The 23,528-nt window shown below is 51.4% G+C and overlaps 1 protein-coding gene across 5 annotated transcripts in view; it reads right to left on the reverse strand.

Annotated features, from left to right (window-relative positions):
* TTC7A (tetratricopeptide repeat domain 7A) overlaps positions 1-23,528 on the reverse strand; it is a 140,966-nt gene that overhangs the window by 71,061 nt on the left and 46,377 nt on the right. For all 5 annotated transcript variants that reach the window (XM_036873051.1, XM_036873052.1, XM_036873050.1 and 2 more), the window contains exons 6-8: positions 10,312-10,390; positions 9,348-9,505; positions 8,656-8,719 (exon numbers count right to left, since the gene is read on the reverse strand). In XM_036873051.1, coding sequence (XP_036728946.1) covers positions 8,656-8,719; positions 9,348-9,505; positions 10,312-10,390 — 301 coding nt within the window. The remainder of the gene's footprint in view (positions 1-8,655; positions 8,720-9,347; positions 9,506-10,311; positions 10,391-23,528) is intronic.

A 23,528-nucleotide genomic window follows, 5' to 3' on the forward strand; every position in this document is an offset into this window, starting at 1 on the left:
GGGACCCCCCGCAGGGCGGGGACCAGGCTGGGGATGCTCTGGGCCCCCCATGTCTCCTACACACACACACACACACACACACACACACACACACACACGGCTGTGCGTGAGATGAAGCAAAGCTGGGTTCTGGCCAGATGCCCCCACTGGCTGCTCCCAGCATCCTCCCCTCTCCTGCCTCTTCTCCCCTCTGCCAAAGGGGTCTCTTCCCAGCGTCCCCCTCCGTCTATAGAAGAGGCTGAACCTCCTTCCATGAGTTGGGACTCGCCCTCCGCTACTTCCCCACAAAGGACTGCAGATCCAAGAACTTGGCCTTTTTGACAGAATAAAAGGGACCTGCTGACTCTTAAAACCCAGATCCCCACTGGTCAGGTTCAAACAATGCGTCCACAGGTGGTCCTCACAACCTTCTTCCGGGCAGGACTACTATCCCCTCCTCCAGGTCAGGGGCTGAGGCTCCCAAGGGTGATGACTGCAGAGGCAGAAGCTCAACAGCCTTTGGACTGTAGGCTCTGGACGTGTCCTACCGTGCAGGCCTGAAGCGCATTCCCATAGAGGCTTCTAGAAGCCAAAATGCCTATAAGACCCAAGGACGTGACTCACCCAGGGGGGCATTTCAGTAAGGGAGGCCGGTGGCCAGGGGTCCTGATGACTGCCCCTCCAGGCACAATAGGCAAGGGCTGCCCACCGCCCCGATGGGCATGGACCTGCCCCAGGAGAGGGTGCCGGGGATGCCAGGATAGCCCCAGAAAGGCTGAGCACCAGTGCCAGCCTGGTAAACAAGAGCTGACGGTCAGGTGCCAAAGGGTTAAGGGAGAGGAATGGAGACGGAAAGTGCCAGAGAAATCCCCCTCCTTCCTGGCGATATCCACCCACACAGGCACCAACAGGAAGAGAGAAGAGATTCTAAGGAGAGCCATGGCAGGAACTGTTTCACTGAGGAGCACAAAACTCGCTCTGCGCCTGGCCGTGGACCTCCCCACTCCTCCACCTCCAGCAGCGCCCCAGCTCTCGCCGCCCTGGGTGGGCCCCGGAGAGGCGGCCCCCACCAGGCGGCAATGGGGGTGGGGTCGGGGGCAGGAGGTCAGGGAATGAGAGGATGGGAGACACAGTCCCTGCACTCAGGGAGGGGCTATGGAAACGGGACACAGCAGCAGTGCGCAACAAACACAGTGAGTGGATCTGACCTAGAACTCTGGTGGGAGAGAGAGGTCCTGATGGAAGGCTGCCTGCAGGGGTGGCCTTCCTGCAGGACACATCCAGGATCGGGAAGCCACCCATGCAGACTAGTCTCATGCAGGGGATGGTGAGCAGTGAGCTCTGGTCGGCCTATCCTCCAGGTGCAGCCCCTGCCAGACCCCAACTCCCAACTCCCCTCCTTTCTGTGGCTGCCATGAGACCCTGCCCACCTGGCCAGCTTCTCTCCGCTAGCTCCCAAGTCCTTCCCTGCAGCTCCCTCTCCTCACCAAGGCCCATCTTTGTTCCGTCTGTCAATGTGGATGCCTTCTGGCTCCTCAAACTCAATTCAAGGATCCCTTCCTTCTGCCACTGTCCCCGACTTACCTCAGCAGGCGAGGCTGGCCCCCCACCTCGTCCTCTCCCAACCCTGGGAACACACCCGGGCCCCCGCACAGCCCACTGGCTCATGGGTTCTCAGGGCAGGGATGCGTCTCGCTCATCTCGAGCCTCCCAGCCCCAGCACAGGCCCGCACACAGCACTCTCAAGTGACATTAGAAAGAGAAGGATTTCTGGGCCTGGTGTGGAAACTTCCTCCTGTTGCCCTAGACCTTGACCTTTAAGAGAACAGTGTCTCTGAATGTGTGTGCCTGGTGGGAGGGAGGCATGGATTTCCAGCTCTGAGCAAGCATTAGGTCAGAAGGACAGGAACAGAAGAGGGGCTCACAGCAGCATCTCCTCTGCCTGGGGACCGCCCCCCAACACACAGACAGCGGGGAAGGCATCTTCTCGGGGGTCCTCAGGACTTGGCACTTGTGCCAAGAGGGAAGCGTGGGTCCCCAAAGGAAAGCCAAAAGCAGAAGTTTGCCGAGTGGTTGCTATGGCTTTGGGGCAGGGCTGCAGTGAAATGCTCCAGTGCTTGCAGGGCAGCTGGGCAGCGTGTGCACGTAACCATGCAACAGGGTGGGCTGGGGAGAACTGGGGCAGAAAAAAAGGAAGCCTCGGGGGGCTGGCAACAGGGTAGGAATTCACGTGCAGCTCAGGGGCCAGAGCAGGCCTCAGTGCACAGGGCCTCAGACCCTCTGGGGGCTTCAAGTCCCCGCCCAGGGCACCCCAGGTGTCCCATTCCCTCCTCTGCTGCACTCACCTCCCTCAGGCCACACAATGCTCCCAGTTCCATCAGCAGCCTGCCTTGAACTAGTCCCAGTCACACTCTTTCCCTTCCACCATTTAAATGTCCTCACATGGAAATCCTCCAGATCAGATGCAGTGAGAGACATGAATTATGCAGAAACTAAATGGTCTTCTCACCACCATACTCCTTACTGGTTTTGGGATAATGGCAGGCTATTCTCCTGTTTTCCCCTGCAAAACCCCCAGGCCCCCCACCTCTGGGGGTGCCCTACTCTTATTTAATCCATGAATTTAATCCCAGGCAGGGCTCAGCAGCTGTCCCTGAGACAAGCTCCTAGCCTTGGACCCTCTGCTGTCCTCCCAGGGGCAGTCTCCCCAGACTAAGGGACGTTCACTCCAGGCCTCCAGCAGGTCAGAAGAGGAAAAGCCAAAGAAACGTGGTCCTCTCCACTCCCCCATCATCCAGTGTGACCCACTTGTGGTCTTTGGACACGTATCCATGAAGCAAATATGGGGCCTTAAGAAAATGCCCACAAGGGCAACGCCATTCCCCGAGGTGGGGCAGCCCACGTGACACCTCAGGCAAGATGGTTCTTGTTCAAATAGCCATCCCTCATGTGTGTGCCATGCACTTTAGGAACTTAATTATCACTGCCATGATCTCACAGTAACCCCACGGAGGGGCAGGATGAAACTGCTGCTGTCCCCTTTGCAGGCAGGGAAACTGAGCCCCAGAGGGTGTACTAACGTGTGCGGGGTCTCCAGGAATTAAGGCTGAACCTCCGATAGCCAGTCCAGGATGGCTTCTGCTGCCCTGAGCACCTGCTGCCTCGTGGGCTCCTCTGCCAGCCCTGGTCCCCACCCTCTGCTGGCTGCAGGGCCACAGACAGCACTGACCTTCACTTTGCCCAGCCCTGTTTCTCCTCTGATCCTGGACACAAGCAGGGTAGGAGAAGGAAAGGGAACTAACTTGTAGAGCACTTTGTAAGTGGTATCTCATAATGCTGACAACAACCATCTCCCGTTCTATTGTCCTATTTTACAGATGAGAAAACTGAGGCCCAGAGAGACCAGGGAGGCTCCTCAAGGCATACAGATAGGGGGTTTAGGACCCAGATTAGAACCTAGACATTCTGACTTCACTCCTGGCTCTTCCCCTGCCTCCAGGTGCTTCCAAGGAAGTGTCCACTAGCCCCGCCCATGCCATCAGAGGCCCTCAGATGTCTCTGCTTAGGGAAGCACCAAAGCGAAACACAGGCTGGACTTTCTCAGTCAGGCCTCAGGTGCTGCTTCTCTGCAGAGAACAAGCTCCTTGGACCACGTCACCCCTGTTCTCAGGGACAACCTCTCTGCTGGCCAAGGACCCAGCCTCAGGGCCCGCTGCTCACCTCCCTCAACAATCACCCCAGAAAGGAGTCTCCTGGTGGCATCAGTGCCTGGCCCCTGCCCCGTCCTCCCTGGAGGACGCTGTCACGTTCTGCTCGTGCTGTCACCCCCACCGGCAGACACCATCACCACCGGCTCTCGAGCCGCCAGTCCACAGAGCCAAGAAATAACATGCTCTGTGCCGTGTCCCATCTACACAGCGACCCCGGCCAGGCCCCCGCCAGCCCACGCTCCTGCGCATCGGGCTCCTACAGCAGAAACCTTCCTGCCAACGAGGGCGCGAGGCTCTCCCACCTCCACTGCTCCAAGGGTTCTGAGCTGGCAGCATTAACAGACCCTTTCCGCTTGCAGCCTGCAGCACAGCAGGGCCTCGTGTCAGAGCAAACCAGGCGCCAGAAGCTGGAACAATCTGTGCTCATCTGCTGAGTCCCAAATGGAATCAAGCCCAAGAAGCGTTTTTGTTTTTTTTTTTTTTTTTAACTAAACAGTGTCCTCAAACCAATTTTTCTACCAACCAGACCTGAATCTAAATGTTTTCTAAAATTAATGACTCAGAAGCAGGTAGTCATCAGGATAAAACGAATACATGTTCAACACCCACAATGTACCAGCCACCTTCGTGCTCATTTTCTTACTTCATCCACCCAATTCCTGCAAGAGAGACCTTATTAGCCCCATTTTACAGAAAACTGAGGATCAGGGAGGTAAGAGACTTGCCCAGGCTACACAGGTTGTGAATGGCCAATTCAAGATTCAAATCGCTGGATGCCTGATGTTGGGCACGGATGGCAGTTATTTTGTTAACCTGCAGGATCCCAGGCCCCACGGGCTTACCCATCCCCCCACCCTCTCTCAGCCCAAGCCTCTGTGTCCTTTCAGCTCCCGAAAGCCTGACACCAGCAGCAGCTTCTCCCCCAGCTGAACGAAACAGGGGCTCGAGGATTCAGTTTGCTCTAACACATATTTTTATGCCTTAGATCAAGATTTGAGAAATGGCAGAGTCCTGTACCTCCTGGTTCCCCAACTGAGAAAATCAGGCTGATTTTGACTCATGGTTCTTTCAAAAACTAGTCAGAAAGAGAAAAACAAATACCATATGCTAACACATATATATAGAATCTAAAAAAAAAAAAAAGTTTCTGAAGAACCTAGGGGCAGGACAGGACTAAAGACACAGATGTAGAGAATGGACTTGAGGACACGGGGAGGGGGAAGGGTAAGCTGGGACGAAGTCAGAGAGGGGCATGGACATATATACACTACCAAATGTAAAACAGATAGCTAGTGGGAAGCAGCTGCATAGCACAGGGAGATCAGCTCGGTGCTTTGTGACCACCTAGAGGGGTGGGATAGGGAGTGTGGGAGGGAGACGCAAGAGGGAGGGCATATGGGGATGTATGTATACGTATAGCTGATTCACTTTGTTATACAGCAGAAACGAACACACCATTGTAGAGCAATTATATTCCAATAAAGATGTTTAAAAAAAAAAACTAGAATATGCATTTGAGGTTCAGCAGACTGAGATAATTCCTTCTGGTTTGGGGACGAGGATTTCCTCCGTGTCTCCAGACACATGTTCCACTGGGTAGGAGGACGCCTGGGACAAGCGCTGTGATTTAACTATTCCTCATTCTACCCCCAGTGCTGAGCACAGCCCAGCACACTGTCGCTGCTCAAACAAGACTGGATGGTGGAGAGATGAGCAGGTGGGTGGGTGGATGGGTAGGTGGATGGGCATTTTTAAGTGTCCTTTTGGTCCTGAAAACTCAAAACTGAGTCCAAAACACAAATCTCCTTTAGCCAGTTATAACTCATGTCCCTTGCGTTTCTCTGAAAGCATTAGTAAGGTTTCTATTTACCTCTTGAAAGACAAGGGCTGCCCTATTCATTCTGACCACACTCAGCCCGAAACAAAAACCATACTTCAGGTACCAACCCCACACCCAGACCCCATGCAGCCTACTTCTCTGAGTTCCAAACCGCAAAATAGGGGTGGACGTGCTCAGGAAACCTGCAAACACCCTTTCCTGGAGCAACTAGCTCTGGCGGCCCTGGAAGTGGAGAGCTCTGATGATTATGCCTCCTGGGCTGGTTGTGCTGCAATAGCTGTTACTGCCGCATAAAGAATTCTGCAGGGATTAGGAGAACCCAAGGAGCAGCCAAGGCAGCTGCTGCTTCTATAAGTTTCTCCCTATCATCTGTAGCCAAACCCAGCCAGCATTAAAGGGAGATGAGGAAAACCCTGCTGGTACATGGAGGCCAGGCTGAGCCTCAGGGGTCAGGTGAAGGGTCAGAGCAGGAGCCTGGCGCCCACATCTGATGGAGAATGTGACCTGCAGGAAAGGAGGGGGTAAAATAAGGGCAAGTGAGAAGTCAGAGGCGGTCTGGTCACTCTGAAAAACCGCGCAGAGCCACAGTGGCCAGATCCAGATCCCAGGTGGAAAACCCTCAATAGATGAGACACCAAAGCTATGTCCATCGCCGACATCCTCCCCCAAATATCTGGAGCTTCTAGATGTGTGACAGGCTGGGTGTGAGCAGGAGGAAACCAGCCAGCCAGCCCTGGAAGAGTGCCTCCTCCCAGCTACAGCACACTCGGCATCCGAGCACTTCTGCTGCTGTGCAGGCCACAGGGAATTCCCACGACACCTGCCTGGCCAGCCGGCCTGGATCCCCCGAGTCGCCGGTGGAGGCCAGCCGGCCACATATCCTCTTGAAAGAGCTGCTTAGAGGGAAACCACCTTGGCTCCGAGTATGGGTCACCTTTTAGTAAAAGGCCATCCTCTACTTTGAGATATACGGGCAGCTTGAGGGTTTGGGGGGAATAACTTTAATGGAAAGGCATCTCAGCTCTGGTGCTGGGCACCCGGATCAAGCAATGGCCACAAAAAATACTTAGGGAGACAGAGCCCAGCCTCTATCCCTGCCAGGGAGAAAAATGCTGACCATTCTCACACAGACAGCCAAGGCCTTCCTTGTTTACAAAGCCCTCGCCAAGCTCTGTCGCACTTGATCCTCAAAGTTACCCCCTTGACCCTTTGACAGATGAGAAAACCAAGACTTAGAGCAGTCGGTGAATCACAGACGTGATTTGAATCATGGCTGCAAGGATTATTAGTATGAGACCTTGACCAAGACATGTACCTGTCTTGGACCTTACTTTTCTCATCTGTAAGATGGGAACATATTAGTATTAGACTGAATCATATGAAACTGTTATTTTTCAAACCGCTCAACACAATGCCTACCTAGATGAGATAATCAGCTTGGAATCTGGCAGAGAAAGGACCTAAGAAACGTTCCCATTTTCACCTTTTTACTTCCCACCTGCAGACAACACTGTAACCCTCAGCATAGGAAAGTGACAATAATGACCTGTGTTTCCCGAGACAGGTGAGTTCTGTGCAGTCACACCTGATGGTGTAGGTGCTGAGATGGCTGAGGTGTGTGAAGGGGGCAGGGAGAGGATACCGGTCTATGGCTGAGGTTCCATAATTAAAAACTGGGGTTCAGTCTGTGAGAAGTACACTGTTCTCCCATGAAAATCAGATCTGGCACTTGGTACCTCTACCTCCACATTGGGCTAACCAGCTGTATGTCCCCATCCAGCAGCAACCACCTAACCTCCACACAAGCACGCACCGTGCAAACCTTTCAGGACCATGTCCCGGCCAGTTTGTCCTCGGGATCCAAATATCCACGCCCCTTCCCCGGCAATCTTGGATCCGAATGGACCCCGCCTGGCTGGGGAAGGATACACTCTCTCACCCCCGAGTCCAGTGTCCCTCTTCCTGTCTACTTGCTGGGGGACCTGCTCAGCCAGAGGCAACCCACTGACCAGAGGTCTCTAAACAAACCCTGGCATCACACAGTCCCAGGTTTCCAAAGGGACATTTGTTTCTGGCTATTTGGGGACCCAGTTCCTTAAACTCCACTTTCACACACTGCTCTCAGGTGCATCATTTTAAAAAACCTAGCTCTCAACCCGGGGGTCCCCAGCTCATAAGCTCTGAGGGGCCCCTCAGTCAGAGGACACCTGGCTTTGCTGCTCTTGCCCACCCTTCCTTCAGCCCCCTTGGACCACCCCATCCTTCATCTCACCACCTCCCAGACCACCCAACACACCTCTCCCCAACGCTGAGCCTCCACGGCACGTGTGTGTGTGTGTGTGTGTGTGTTTTTTTGCCCGGGGCAGGAGAAGCGGGTCTTGTGAAAAAAATCTAGAGAGCATTTCACGTGTGCTCTATCTGGCACACCTTACCCCCTCCGCCTTATTTCTCCACAGCACTTAGACATCACAACCCTGGGTAGTTGAGTAGTTAATTCATTTATTGCCCACCTCCCTCACTAGAATGTAAGCTCCATGAGGGCAGGGAGTTTTCTCCATTTTGTTTGCTGCTGCTTCTCTGGCGTCTAGAACAGGGCCTGGCACAAAGTGGATGACACTCTGTATTAAGAGTGGCATGAATGAGTGGATCCCTTGTATAGGCACCTCACCTCTGTGAGTTACTATCACCTTAGAGGTGGGAGCTGAGGCTCACAGAGCTTAGATGATCTGCCCAGGGCCCTCAGCTACTGAGTGGCAGGGCCGGAACCTGAATCCAGGCCTCCTGCCGTGAAAATACACGTTCCTTCCACTCCCTTCCATCATCACCGACCCAGCACAGAAGTGTTCATGCAACCTTCTGTTGACTTGCTTTTGTAATTCCAGAAGCAGGAGGTGGGAATTTGTTAACTCGCCCAGTCCCTACTCGTTTAGGGGTAGGACCCAGGCCCCCGAATGCAGCCTTGTACTCCACACCTAAATCTCACGAGGGAGCCGTACCCTCTGAGGGGGGAACAGATCCAAGAAGCCTGCTTCAGGGACATCCCCGGGGGCTGAGCTCGGCCAGGACCTGGTGGCCTGCGCCCAAGCCCCACGGCTTTATTCCACGGGCCAGAGGCCTTGAGCTCACCATGGATTCGCTGATGAGTAGCAGCAGCAGGGCCTCCTCAATGTTATCCTTCGGGCAGTAGAGGCTGCAAGACACAAATGGCAGCCTGGCTCCAGCACGGCCCCCCGAAGCTGCACGGCTGGCCTGCCACGCCGGCCCTTCTGCCCCGGAGTCAGCACCAGCCCTGGTAAGGTGACCTTCTCTTGCATAATTCACAGGCACAGGATCCCACCTGCAGCTCTTTATCATGCCCCAGAGTCATGGATCTGAAAGCCTATGGTGGGCGAGGGCTGGAAATACTGCGATGCTCTTGAGGGGGTTGCCCCTTCCAGCCCCAGCACTGCATGAAGCGGCTGGGGCCAGCAGCTGACAAGAGCGAGAAAGAAGCTCACAGACCCCACCTTCGATTACTGGCACAAACACGACAGACGGTGCATTGAGACCATTAGGAAGGCAGGTACCCCCCTCCCCCCCGCCCGCCAAATAATTTGTTTGGCCTTTGGGTGCCTTAGAGGACGCCCCCTCAACCCCCCACCCCGAGAGCTGCCTTTTCTAGTCTATTTGGCTCCTGCTGCTTCTGAAGAGCCTGCCTGGCAGGGAGCTGGGTGGCGGCTGCAGGAGAGCATGGGGCAGAGAGAGAGGCCACCAGTGGGGACCGAACCCTGGGGACGGTGGCCTGAGCCTGGCGTGGTCCCCAGAGCAGATAGGCTTACTTGTCTCCTTCGTAGAGTTGAGGTTTCCGCAGGGCCTGCGTGATGAAGGAATTCTCCTCCTTGCTCATGAACTCGGGCAGCGGGTGGGACAGGGGGCTCCAGTAGCATTCCTCGCTCAGGGAGTGCAGCAGGACCCCTGCCAGGTGCTTGGCTGCCATCTGGCAGAGAGGGAGGAACTCAGATGCAGGCACGTGCTGGCTCTGCCCGGCCGCGGCCTGCCATGCCCTCCACTCACCATCCAGCCAAATCTGCCTGCTTGCAAATTGCTGCCCCTCCAGGAGGTCCACCACTGTGCCCCAAGGAGCCCCCTTGCTTCTCTGTGCCTCCAGCACTGAGCTGCCCCACCCCTTCTGTTGGCCTGTGATGGCTCCGACTTCATCTTTTGTCCTCTCTCTTCTCCTAGACAAGAGGTACATTTCCTCCTCCTCCTGGCCCCATGGAGCCCAGCACGGCTCTGAGTATTCACAGCCCTTGCAGAGCATAAAGCCCTCAGCGCAAGCAGCTCTCTCCACCAGATACCTTTCTGATATTTGACCGAAAAGTCTAGAGTGAGAAGCAGCTGTGGCTCTGATTAGGGGTAGAAGCCTAAGAAGGTAGGCCTGAATTGGGGCAGGAAAGCAAGCCAAGGTTATTTATTAAGATCATAAACAAGTCCCTAAGAATTAGCACACCACCTTGCTAGGAAGGGATGACAGGAGGTTTCAGCATTGATCTAACATGAGGGGCTATGTGCAGTGCTGCGATGAGAAGGATGCTGAGGGTGTGTCCCAGGCTTGGAGGAAAAGAATGCTGAGATTGACTAGCAATGTCTGCCATGAGCATGATAGGGAGAGGAGAAGCACTCGACATATTGTTATCCCTGATTCAGAGGCTGCCTGCTAGGATTTCTGCTGCCTCCCACTGAAATCAACCCCTGAACAAACCAGCCACAGCCAGCACCCAGCCCTGGGGCCTCCTCCATTACCACTTTGAAGTTCTGAGTTGCTTTGGTCTCCACAGTGCGTAGGACCTCCCGGAGTTCTCTCATGCCTTTCACGATGTTCCTAGCGGGAAGACAGTAGAAGCAGGGTCATTACCAGCCTAGTTCCCACAAAGACATCCTCATCAAACCTGCAGACACTAGGAGCCTGCCCATTTGAGTGTTATTTGAAAAACATCCAATAATTGGTATGAAAGGTCAGAATTGTTAACACCAGGATCCTAGAGGCCCAGGACATCAGTGATCAAAGAATAGAAAGGATCCTTCTCCACCGTAGCCCTCTAGAAACCCAGGCCTCCAGTTTACCACCAGAAAGAGACCAAGATCGAGTATTTCAAACAAGATGTTATCTTGGCCCAAGTGCTTTGGGCTGGTGCCAGACTTTCTGACTTCAGTCAACCTCAAATTCTCCATCTTCATCTGTCACATCCGGTCTACACTGAAATCCATCCTCACCTCTCAATCCCTAGCACCAGGGCCGTAGCCTGGCCTGCATCACCTGGGGCCTAGATGACAGTGACAGCTGGCCTCACCCCCTCCAGTCAGCCCTCTGTGCCTTAAAGTCATTTGCAAGCTTTTTAAAGTGTGATCCATAGTAAGAAATACACCTGACATTGCAACCCTGTATATATGCACACACTGCTTACATAAAACTGAAGTTAAGTTTCCTGATATATTACCTATCTCTACTATGTGCAATGCAATCCACTCTGATATTTTCTATTTTACGTCTCCCACTACTTCCCCATTTTAAAAATGCTGGCGGCAGCCCACCAAACAGATCTTGCAACCCACTGATGGGTGTGGCCTGAGTTTGAAAAACCACTCCCACTGCCCCTTGAGGGCTCTACTGACATGCAAAAGTCATCTTGTTCCTTCCCATGTTGGCCTTTTGTCGGTGCCCCCAGGCTTACAGAATTCAGTCTAGGCCCTCAGTACGGTGTCCCAGGGCTGTCTGCCCCTTGCCTCTCTCCCATCTCATCTCCCACCACTCAAGTCCTTTCTGAACAACCGTCCACAGTTCGCTATGTCAAGTCTTGGAACAGGCTTCCCCTACTGCCTTAAAGAGCCCTTTCCCTACTCATCCTTAAAAAAACCTGTGTTTTTACACATCACTTTCCAACATCACTTCCTCCTTGCAGCCTTCCCTGGGCCCCTCCCCACACCCACCCCTCCTGACTGCATAGCTTTTGCCCCGTGTTAACTCCTCTTTTGAAGCAAGCATGGCATTGCAGTCATTTTCCATTTACAGGTAACCCCTTTCCCACTGTGCACCCCCTGAGGGCAGTCTTGTTCCTGAAGCTCAGCCCAGGCATGTGTGCTCAGCAAATGTCTGAGGACTGCCGTCCTCACTTGTTCCGGGGGGTTCCCTAGATCAATAGCTCGCAAGGGAAAGCAGAGGCTCCCAGGCCAGCAAATTTAGAAATGAAAGATCACAGAGGGTGAAACGCCAAAGGTGGCAGCTGGGGAAGTCAGGTGAGCCCCTCCTGCAGCTTTCATGCATGAAATAGATTCCTGGGGGCTCTGAAGCTTGGAGGCATAAAAGGACAGGAGATGAATTCCTTGCCTTCTGGGAACCTCTGGTTTCATACAAGCAAGCCCCAAATGTGCAAACAACCAACACTATGAACTCAGATTCCTGTTTGTAAGGCTGAGAATGGAGACAAAGACCTGGGGGATAGAGTCAGAGTCACAACGATCTTCCCTAGTCTGCCTAGAGCTTCTGAAGAACCAGGAGGGGCAAGCAGCACAGGGCTCCACAGGGTCCTTAGAGATGGTTCATGCCTGGGCAGTGCTACTGAGGGCAGAGCTCACCCCTGTGGGCTATGCACGGCCCTCTCCTCTATAAAATCAGGTCTTCAGTTGCAATCAGCATCTCCCAGACTTCTGTCATCTGCATACCACATCTACAATTTTTGCTATTAGCTGTACACCATCAGTGTTATTATTTTGTGTAATACTTTTCTTTATATCTTCTTTCTTTTTACTTCAGTAGATATCTCACCTTAATCAAGCATACCTGAAATCATGGACTTGGTATACTAGTTGTTTTGTTTCAGGTTCCTCCCCCAATACACACTCAATTTAGGAATGAGAACTGCAATTTTAACAAGATCTTGTGCCTCCAAAGTTGTATATTTTTACTATTTTCAAATCTATAAGGGACTCTGGCATCTAAATAAGCTCCCAGGAATTCTTTAGCAAAGCAAATAATCACCTTTAGGCATCTTTTGGGTAAATCCCAGTTTTTACTGAATGCAGGTAAAGAGAAAAACCAACATAGGTTCCAGTGGCCAGTGCTAGACAGGGAGAGATCTGGGCTCCTGGCTGGTGCCAACCTGTTCTGAAATGTCGGGAATGCCCGTCCGCCTCAGCTCAGCCCTCTGGGAAATGGGAAACTAGATGGGGTTTCTCCCACCAGCTTGAGTAATCCTGTCCCGGGTCTAAACTGCCAGTGCCAAGTAGAGCTGGGGCTTTTCTGAGCCCTGTGACAGGCCAGCTTGAAAGATCTTTTTGTTCTGGTCTCTCACACTGACCTTTCTGAGCAAAGCTGCCACTTTTAATAATATCCAAACAGGGCCTCAAACAAACCCTGGCCCAGAATCAGGCTGCATGTGGAGAAGCCAGGAGGTCATGGATTCCAACTCAAGTAAACTCTGGCTGGCCAGGAGCAGAGAAAGTGGATATGTGCATGCAGGGATGGGTCAAGGGAAACAGCTCATCTTAGGGGGGCCTCCAGGGGAGCCACGCAAGGAGGCGGCAAGCTCCCCTAGGCCCCTGGTCAGCAGTAGGCAGTGGGGCAGATTCTTCTAAAGCACTTCATCTTATCCAGTCGTTGCAACTTCTAATGAGGTTGGTGAGGGGAGCTTCACATTCCTGGGTACCAGCACAATGCTTGGAATATAGAAGGCACTCAAGAAATCATTGTGGGAACTTCCCTGGTGGCACAGTGGTTAAGAATCCACCTGCCAATGCAGGGGACACGGGTTCAAGCCCTGGTCCGGGAAGATCCCACATGCCGCAGAGCAACTAAGCCCATGCGCCACAACTACTGAGCCTGTGCTCTAGAGCCCGCGAGCCACAACTACTGAGCCCACGTGCCACAACCACTGAAGCCTGCGCGCCTAGAGCCCGTGCTCCGCAACAAGAGAAGCCACCGCAATGAGAAGCCTGCACACCGCAACAAAGAGTAGCCCCCCGCTCAGCACAACTAGAGAAACCTCACGCACAGCAACGAAGACCCAACACAGCCAAAAATAAATAAATAAATAAATTTATTAAAAAAAAAGAAAAGAAATCATTGTGGAATAAATAAATCCTCATTTTCCAATCACAAAATTAAAACCTGGAAGATGCCTGCCTTTTCAGGCCATCACTCACCCAAGGGGAGAGGTGGGTTCACTGAAGGTATCAAGGGGTTCAGATTTCACTCCCTTTTAACTAACAAAACCCTTGACAAAGACAATGGCACAGTCCTCCCCCAGCGCTGCAGTTACTTTCCTTTCCTGGCTATTTGAACTCCAGGACTCCCTCAACTAAGTCTTTACAAAGTGCCTACTGTATACTAAGTGCCTGGATACTGTACACCAAGTGTCCTGTTCTCAACAAGGATCCAACTAATGCAGAGAGAAAGAATTAAGAGACCGAATGAGTGAATGAATAGCTTATTCACAGCCCTGCACATAAGGAGCTCACGGTCTGTAAAATTAGACACGCTCATGGTTTATTCAAGAGCTTAGCAAAATATTTTGCATACAGTAGGTGCTCAACAAACTTTGGGGGGGGTGGGGATTTTGTTGGATTTGAAACAGAGAATGAGAAAATGCAAGGAATTTTTCACTGAATGGAACCTAAACAGGCTCTGGTACGTACGACACTGGCCAGAAGTCCCCGTTTCAGGGCTGGCATTGCTAATTGTGTATGAGAGGTTTCCGGTCAAAGACCCAGAAATGCTCAGCCAGTTGGCAGATCCCAACAGCTAGAGGGTTGAATCAGGAGACAAGGTCAGGTGAAGTTCAAATGGTTATGAAGCTATTCCTTCTTGCCACAGACTCACATTATCAGTTTCAAATGTGAAACTGATAGCTCCCTCTTCACTCCCAGCCCCAGAAAAAGGCTGTGACACTTCCTTTGCAGGACACTGAAGACATCCAGGAGAGGGGAGCTTTCTAGTGAGGTGGGGTATGGGCGGTGGGTGCTGACAATAAATAAAGGCTGTGCATTAAGAGACGCTGGAAGGATGTGCTCTCTCCGATGGGCCTCAGAGGTCTTCCTGTGCCCAGAGGTCTCTTCTGTGACCACCAGGAGGCTCTCCTGGGCTTCACTGTTGGGTGATTCTGGCCCCTGAATGCCCCTGAGAGCCTTCTGTCTTGTGCCCTCCCCCAGCGCTGCAGATACTGGGTGGTTGCTAAGAATACAAAATTACTACTGACTGAACACACCCCTTACGGGGTCATACCCAACAGCAGGTTTTCTAAGGTGCCTACATACACACACACACACACACACACACACACACACACACAGCAGAAAGGGAGAGTGTCTTCATAAGGCCGCACAACCTGCCAAGCCCTGGGCAACTCCCTCAGAAAACACTCTTCTCTACTGTTTGGTTTTGGTACAATGAGCATATATTGCTTTAGTGATTAAAAACAATTTTTTTAAGAGCGTGCACAAAACATGCAGCCCACCTGGTTCAACACACATGGCCCAAGCTCACTCTCAGCCCTGAACCAAGAATGGGCTCTGTAGGTCAAGGGAGAAGAGAAAAAACCACCCCAAAGAGAAATGGCCTCTTGCTTGCTGTGGGGGAAGGAGCCAAGTTGGCTCACGTCCTTTTTTTTTTTTTTTTTAAATTTATTTTTGGCTGTGTTGGGTCTTCGTTGCTGTGCGCGGGCTTTCTCTAGTTGGGGCACGCAGGCTTCTCATTGCGGTGGCTTCTCTTGTTGCTGAGCACGGGCTCTAGGCATGCGGGCTTCAGTAGTTGCAGCACGTGGGCTCAGTAGTTGTGGCTTGCGGGCTCTAGAGCGCAGGCTCAGTAGTCGTGGCCCACGGGCTTAGTTGCTCCGCGGCATGTGGGATCTTCCCGGACCAGGGCTCGAACCCGTGTCCCCTGCACTGGCATGTGGATTCTTAACCACTGTGCCACCAGGGAAGCCCCAGCTCACATTCTTTTCTCAGGAGATACTCAGAGACCCGGTCCTAGTGAGGTCAGGGTCATCAACAGATTCCCTGGCATTGCACCACCCCCAGGTGTTCCCTGCTGCCTCACCCCTGGGCTGCTTCGTGCAAAGGAGAACCAAGCCTCCCCCACAGCCAAGACCCTGGGCCCAGCAGCCATTAACCCCCCAGCCCAACAGAAAGCTGCCTCCTGGCAGGGGCATCCACAGAACTGCCCGGGGCGAGGCTCCAACCAGAGTCCACGGCTGCCCTCTGGTGGCAGTGAGGGGAAGCGGACTCCAGGTAGGGGCCTCCCAACTCCTGACTTTCAGGCCAGCACTTTCAATCCCAGGTCAATTAGGCAGAGCAAGGGGCAGGAGTCAGCTGGGGGAATTAACTGCTGGATCAATAGGGCAAGGCCCTTGGGAAAAATGAATGTCCCTCAGACACTGAATGAGTAAGTGGGCAGCATAAGGGAGGCCCAGGCCTCACCGAAGCTCAGAATTAAAGGAGAAGCACTGTCTGGAGGCTGAGAAAACATCACCCACATTACACAGTGGAGAACACCACACCCTGTAAATTATGTCAAACCCTCAACTGGAGGGACAAGTTGGACCCTGGGAAGAGCACTGCTTGTGGCCACCTGGCCCCTGGGGCTGAGCACCCCATTCTCAGCAAGGGCTCCGCTGGGCCCTCTGGAACCTGGGTCCACCCCATGCCCACACGGGAATGAGCTCAGGCTCTCAGGTTAGAGCCCAGAATCTGTGAAGCAGATCCCACCACCTCTTCCTGTTCGCCAGGCCCTAAGGAACCTCTTCTAACACCCAGCAGCGCCTGAGCCCCGGGGGCTCCGTTCCACCTGGCCCCTCAGGATGGAATGTCTCTCTAGAGCCCACCCTGCCCCAGGCAGCACTCGCACCTCTCTGCCTTCCTTTCCTTTCGTACAGAGCGCTGTCCATCGTCAACATCTGGATCCCACACCGTCATTTCCCCACTGGGACGTGAGCTCCGTGAAGAGGGTCCTCATCACTCCATGGGCTCTCGGAGGCCAGCTGGGAAATGAGCTGCTGGGCTTTTCCACCTTGGCGCCGTCCCCCCTACTGGGCTGTGACCTCTCTGAACACAGGGAAGGGTTTCTCCCCAACCCTTCCCAAACACCGCAAGAGCCCAGGCAAGTGCGGGTGAGTTTAACCTGCAGGAAGTGGCTCTGGAGCCCTTTAAAAGACTCTCCGGAGCTGCCCTGGAGAAGGTGACCCAATATCAGGCGTCTGCGTCCCAATCTCCCCCTGACCTCCTGCCTCTCACGCCTTGGGCTAAGACAGTGGTTCTCAAGTGGGGGCGATTTTGCCCCCTACCCCCAGCCCAGGCCACTTTTCAGTGTCTGGAGACATTTTTGGTTGTCACACTTGCGGGGTGGGGGGTTCTACTGGCATCTACTGGTGGAGGCCAGGGTTGCTGCTAAAACCTACAGTGTACAGGACAGGCTCCCACAACAAAGGAGATCTGGCTCAAAACGTCAGCAGTGCTGAGGCTGAGAAACCCTGGGCTAAGGTGACTTTTTTTTTTTAACTTCCTAATAATGACAAATGTATAAGAAAAATACTGGAACCGGTGACTCACCCAGGAAGATGTAACTTTGACCTGAAGACCATGATACATAATTACAGGAGCTCACGGATGCAGACCTACTGTGGGTGGGTGGTATCCTGGGCCCGGGACTATGTAATGAGCATGGCCTCAGGCTGTGGGGTTGGGCAGACACAGTTCAGCACCAGGCTCCTGGCAATACCACCTGTTAGCCTTGTGACCTTGGGCAAGTTACTTAACCTCTCCTTCAGGAAAATGGGGATATTACTAGTTCCAACTTCACAGGATTACACGTAAAGGCATTAGCATTCTGCCTGACATGCAGTAAGTATTCAACATTAGCTACTATCAAGAGGAAAGGTGTAAAGAAATTACTTAAAGCCTACCCAGGCACCCAGGGCTACTTTATATATGTCACATTCCAGGGCCACCGCTGGGCTGGATGTGTTCACAGGAAACTGAGAGAGGGGCTGAGTTGTTCCCACGTGTCCTGGGAACTACTCCTCACACTCAGGCTTTCAAATATTTGGACTGTTTGCTTGGAAAGAAATGATGATCCAGTTTCCATTCCTCTTTATTTGGGAATAAAGGGCGGGGGTGGGGAGGGAGTCAGCATCAGCTTTAAGGACTGAAATTTGTGCTTCAGGAAGAAGAGGACAAAGACAGGGGAACAAAGTGAGAGCAACAGAAAACTAACTAAAATTACTTGGGCTTTCCTGGAGGGATGACGGTTGGTTAATGCCTCTGCCCACAACCGGCACGCGCGCGTGCACACGCACACGCACACGCACACACACACACACCCTGAGTGTGCAGAACAAAGACAGGGCAGGAAGCAGGCCCACCCTCTGAGAATGTGACTCAGGGTCCCAGAGAAGGAAGGAAAGCCGTAACTCAGCACATCAAGGATCAGCCCCATCACTGGGGCCCTGTCCTTCCACACACCCCACAGGTGCCCAGGCTGCCCTTTGACACCCCCAAAACTGGAAACGGCATGGGTTTCCAGGCCGCTCAGATCTAAAGCTGGAATCCCAGTGGGTGAGGTTGGGCAAGTGACTCAACCTTCTCTGAGCCCCAGCCCCTCACTAGTGGGCTGGGGTCACATGACCTCCTTCACAGAGTGTTGTACACAGAGCATGTGGTCCAGCCTAGCACACAGCATGTGCTTGATAACTGCTGGCTCTCTCCCTCTTTCCCTCCTGGCTGTCCTGGACGTTCACCTTGACCTCATCATATCTGCAGAGAAGCTGGTGTGGGGAAGGGAGCGGCTGTCCTGGACGCTCACCTTGACCTCATTCATATCTGCAAAGAAGCTGGTGTGGGGAAGGGAGCAGGCAGCCCTGAGGGGTGGAGGTGGGGGGACCTCAGCAGAGAGGGAGTTAACAGGGCTCTGAATTCCGTACTCCAGTGTCTTTTCGTTCCCTCCCTCCTCTTGGACCCTCACACCCTGGGATGCAGGACAAACAGACACCCCCCATTAGAGGTGGGGGTGGGGAGTAGAGGAGGAACTTGCTCAGGATCACTGAGTGGCCTCTACTCCCCAGCCCTGCCCTGACGCCCACCAACTCTTCAAACCAGAAGCTGGGACCACGCATACCAAGTAGAGGCAGACTCGGGGGAACAAACGCTAGGCTGTGAGCACCTCGGGGGCGGCAGCAGGGTCTTAACTGCTGGGTTTCTGCTGTGGGCAGTGTAGACTGGTGGTTAATGGTGTCAGACAGTACCGGCACACACAACCCTGGTTCTGTCCAGGACAAGTCACTTATGTTCTCTGTGCCTCAGTTTTCCCATCTGTAAAATGGGGGTGCTAACAACAGCACCTACCTCAGAGGGCTCCTGGAAAGACTAAAGACACATGCCAGCAAAGCACTTAAGTGCCTGGCACAAATTCAGCTCTTAATAGGTGGCACATATTAGTATAACAAATATTTGTTAAATGAATGAATGAAGGACACAGAACACTAAAATTAGAACTGTCCCCTCCCCACAAAATCTACTCCATGGGACTCCCATATGGAAGAAGAGCACCTCTTCTGCAAGAGGCCTTGGGAGGGAGAACCTCTTAAACGGAGAGCAGGCATCAGCAAACTCTTTTCTTTAAAGGATCAGGGAGTAAATATTTCAGGATTAGCCATCTGATCTCAATCCCAACTTCTCCGCTCTGAGGGTGAGACAGTATGTAAATGAATGGGTGTGGCTATGTGCCAAAAAAACTTTATTTGCAAAAACAGGGCGATGACAGTCTCCAGCTAAAGAGAAGCAGCTGGGTGGCAGCTGCCTGGGAAGTAAAAACAGGAACCAGCCTGCTAGGCCACCATGTCACTGAAACTGAAATTCAGTAACTGAATAGGAACAAACAAGCCATGGTGGAGCTAGAGCAGAGGCAGTGTGCGTGTCCCGGTGACTCCCCCCCCCCCCGTCCCACCTCCCTGGCCACAGAGTGGTTGGTCGGAGGCACCCAGGGCTCCCAGGCCAGTCCCACCCTTGGGAGGTAAACCACCTTGGCTCTCTGGGCCTCCCGATCCTCATGTCCCAAACGGGACACCACTGCCTCCCTGGCCTGGCACTACAGAAATTTTTTTTTTTTAAAGTGTAAACTTTAAGCTTGAGGCAGCAGCCCATCCAGCTGTGGACTGCCTCAAAAAAATAATAATACAAATAAATGATAATACTGCCTTAGATTTTCTAAGCAGCTGTGACAAATCAGGTGCTCTGGTGGCTGTTCACGTATGAGGAGAGAGCAGGGAGAGAGCCTGTTTCCTGGCCGGGACCTTCTCCCTGCTCTTACCATCTGGAGGACAGGATTCGTGCGGCACCCCGCCTCCTCTAACACGAGGGCAGGGTGGTGAGCGAGGAGGACACAGGCCTCCTCCAGGCCGGGTTCCAGCTGAGGCAGGACTGCCTCCCCCCAGGCCCACGCCCACCCCCAGCCATCTCAGCCACCTCTGCTTCCTGGGAGTGGCCTCACCATGGCCTGCTCTGCATTCTGGGCAAAGACTCCACTTCCTTCTCTTCCAGGCATTGAGGGCTGAAGCTCGGGGGGCTTCCAACACCCCGAATGGGATGTAGCTCTGATGGGACAGGGATGCCTGCTGGATGGAAAAGCTGCCTGGGCCAGAAACTGCGTTTCAGTCCAGCTGTTCCCCTTGGAGTCCCAGAGCGCTGGTTCCTAAAGAGCGGTCCCCAGAGACCCACCCCAAACAAGGGCTCCATGTCAAACGAAACTGAAAACTTTACATGTCTTTGCCTCCTCCTGAAAATTGACTATCTGCAACCATGCTCCTTGGAATTCCTAAAGGGTCTGAGAAGTCTTTAACCCAATGTTTCCCAAGTGTATTTGGCCTTGGACCCTCCCAAGTTCCCCATCCTGGAATCCTCAGCCTCATCCTACCTCTTCTGCCCCACCCAGACTCCTCCTGTCTCTGGGAATCTCCCCTCCCTCGGGGCCCAGCTCAAGGATGACTGTCCCATCCACACAGCCCACCAAGCCCTAAGCCCACCTGCAGGCGTGGGCTTGGCACCTTCCCCTGATGCCACAGGGAGCGACTTCATGCAGAAGAGAGATTAGCAGGAACACAAAAGAGGCTCCCAACCAAGCCCTGAGTGGAAAAAGCAGGCTACAAAGCAGCAGTACTATAAGATACTATTTTGTTGTTGTTTAAAAAAGAAAAGAAAAAAATATACCTGAATATCTGTACATAGAAAAATGTGAAAAGACATACATCAAAATGTTAATAGTGGGGGGCTTCCCTGGTGGCGCAGTGGTTAAGAATCCGCCTGCCAACGCAGGAGACACGGGTTCGAGCCCTGGTCTGGGAGGATCCCACATGCCGCGGAGCAACTAAGCCTGTGCGCCACAACTACCGAGCCTGCGCTCTAGAGCCCGCGAGCCACAACTACTGAGCCCACGTGCCACAACTACTGAAGCCCGCATGCCTAGAGCCTGTGCTCAGCAACAAGAGAAGCCACTGCTATGAGAAGCCCGCGCACCACAACGAAGAGTAGCCCCTGCTCAGCACAACTAGAGAAAGCCTGCGTGCAGCAACAAAGACCCAACATAGCCAAAAATAAAAAATAAATAAATAAATTTATTAAAAAAAAATGTTAATAGTGATTACCTAGAATACGGGGCCAGCAAATTTTTTTCTGTAAAGAGCCAGACAGTAAACATTTTAGGCTTGGAGTCATATAACTCTGCAGTTGTTGCTCTAAAGCAGCCATAGATATAGAAGATACCTAAACCAACAGCAAGCTGTGTTCCAAAAAACTTCACAAAAGCGGGTGACTGGCCAGAAGGTCATAATCTGCCAGCCCCTGATCTAAAGATTGAATATGTGATTTTTAAACTTGCCTGTTTTCTATTTTTATGTATTTTCCAAGTTTTCCACCATAAACATTATAATTATATTACTTACATAAACTAGGAGGGAGGGAGGGATCAATGAATTATGCATTTTGGGGAGGGAGGGGTAAATTAGGAGTTTGGGACTAAAATATACACACTACTATACATAAAATAGATAACCAACAAGGATCTACTGTATAGCACAGGAAACTATACTCAATATTCTGTATTAACCTATAAGGGGAAAAGAACCTGAAAAAGAATACACATATATATATATATCTGAATCACTTTGCTGTACACCTGAAACTAAAACATTGTAAATCAACTATACTTCAATTAAAAATTTTTTTAAATAAATTATGCATTTTTAAAGGTGCAAACAATTAAAACATAAAAATCTAATGAACCTCACTCCTAAGAAAAGTGCAAATTTAAAATGACGCTGAACCAATAAGGACCTACTGTATAGCACAGGGACCTATATACCCAATCACTTGTAAGAATCTGAAAAAGGATATATATATATATGTACGTATACATATATATATATATATAACTGAATCACTTTCCTGTACACCTGAAACTGCCAACATTATAAATCAAATATACTTCAACAGAAATTATTTTAAAAAACAAAAGAAGTAATTACCTTCCAAGTACCAACACTGGAAAGGTGAATAGATAAATATCATCTCCCCCGCCAACAATAATGATGCAGAGATAGCATATTTCACCAATCAAGCCTAATAAAACGTCAAAAAGCTTGCACTAATCCTCCTACACTGTTGGAAGGAATGTAAACTGGTACAGCCACTATGGAGAACAGTATGAAAGTTCTTTAAACAACTAAAAACAGAGTTACCATATGATCCAGTGATTCCACTCCTGGGCATGTGTCTGGAGAAAACTATAATTCAGACAGATACACGCACCCCAATGGTCATTGCAGCGCTATTTACAATAGCCAAGATGTGGAAACAACCTAAATGTCCATCGACAGATGAATGGATAAAGAAGATGTGGCATATATACACAATGGAATACTATTCAGCCATAAAAAAGAATGAAATAATGCCATTTGCAGCAACATGGATGGACCTAGAGATTATCATATTAAGTGAAGTAAGTCAAAGACAAATATCATATGATATCATTTATATGTGGAATCTAAAAAAATGATACAAAGGAATTATTTATAAAACAGAAATAGACTCACAGACATAGAAAACAAACTTATGGTTACCAAAGGGGGAAGGTGCAGCAGGGCTAAACTAGGAGTTTGGGATTAGCAGATACACGCTACTATATATAAAATAGCTAAACAACAAGGACCTACTGTATAACACAGGGAACTACACTCAATATCTCGTAATAACCTATAATGGAAAAGAATCTTAAAAAGGACATATATATATACACACACACATACATGTATGACTGAATCACTTTGCTGTATACCTGAAACTAACACAACACTGTAGATCAGCTATATTTCAATAAAAACTTAAAAAAAAAAGCTTGCACTATGTTGTGAGGGCTTACGAAGCAGCCTCTGTCCCACATCTTGGTGGCACAGAAACTGAAACAACCTCTATGATGTCCAAGTTGGCAACCTCTACCCAAATGACCAGCGTTCATACCTTTTGACCCAGAACTTTCCTGTCTCGGAATCCACCCTACAGACAGATTCCCACTGAAACAATGCATAGGTATGGTTCTGTTCTGGACTCTGGCATACGCTGAAAAGAGCCCAAGTCTGGAAGTGACCTATCTGTTCCTCGGTTGGGAACTGAGTAAACAAGTTGTAAGAGATCTGTACTATACGATACTACAAACACTATGCAGCAGTGCAAAGAAAAGGCAGCTCTGATGTGGAACCATCTCCAAGAGATATATTTTGAATGAAAAAAGGCAAAGGGGAGAATATGCATTTAAAAAAGGAAGAAAATAATATGTGCGTATAATCGCTTGTGTATGCTGCTAACTATCATGGAATGATACAGGAGCCTAGGAACACTGCCTACAGAGGAACCAGGAGGCAGGGGATGGAGATGGAAGGGAAACTTTTTATTGTCTAGTCTTCTGTACCTTTTAAATTTGGTATCCT

Source organism: Balaenoptera musculus, chromosome 13, assembly GCF_009873245.2.
Source record: "Balaenoptera musculus isolate JJ_BM4_2016_0621 chromosome 13, mBalMus1.pri.v3, whole genome shotgun sequence".
NCBI lineage: Eukaryota > Metazoa > Chordata > Mammalia > Artiodactyla > Balaenopteridae > Balaenoptera > Balaenoptera musculus.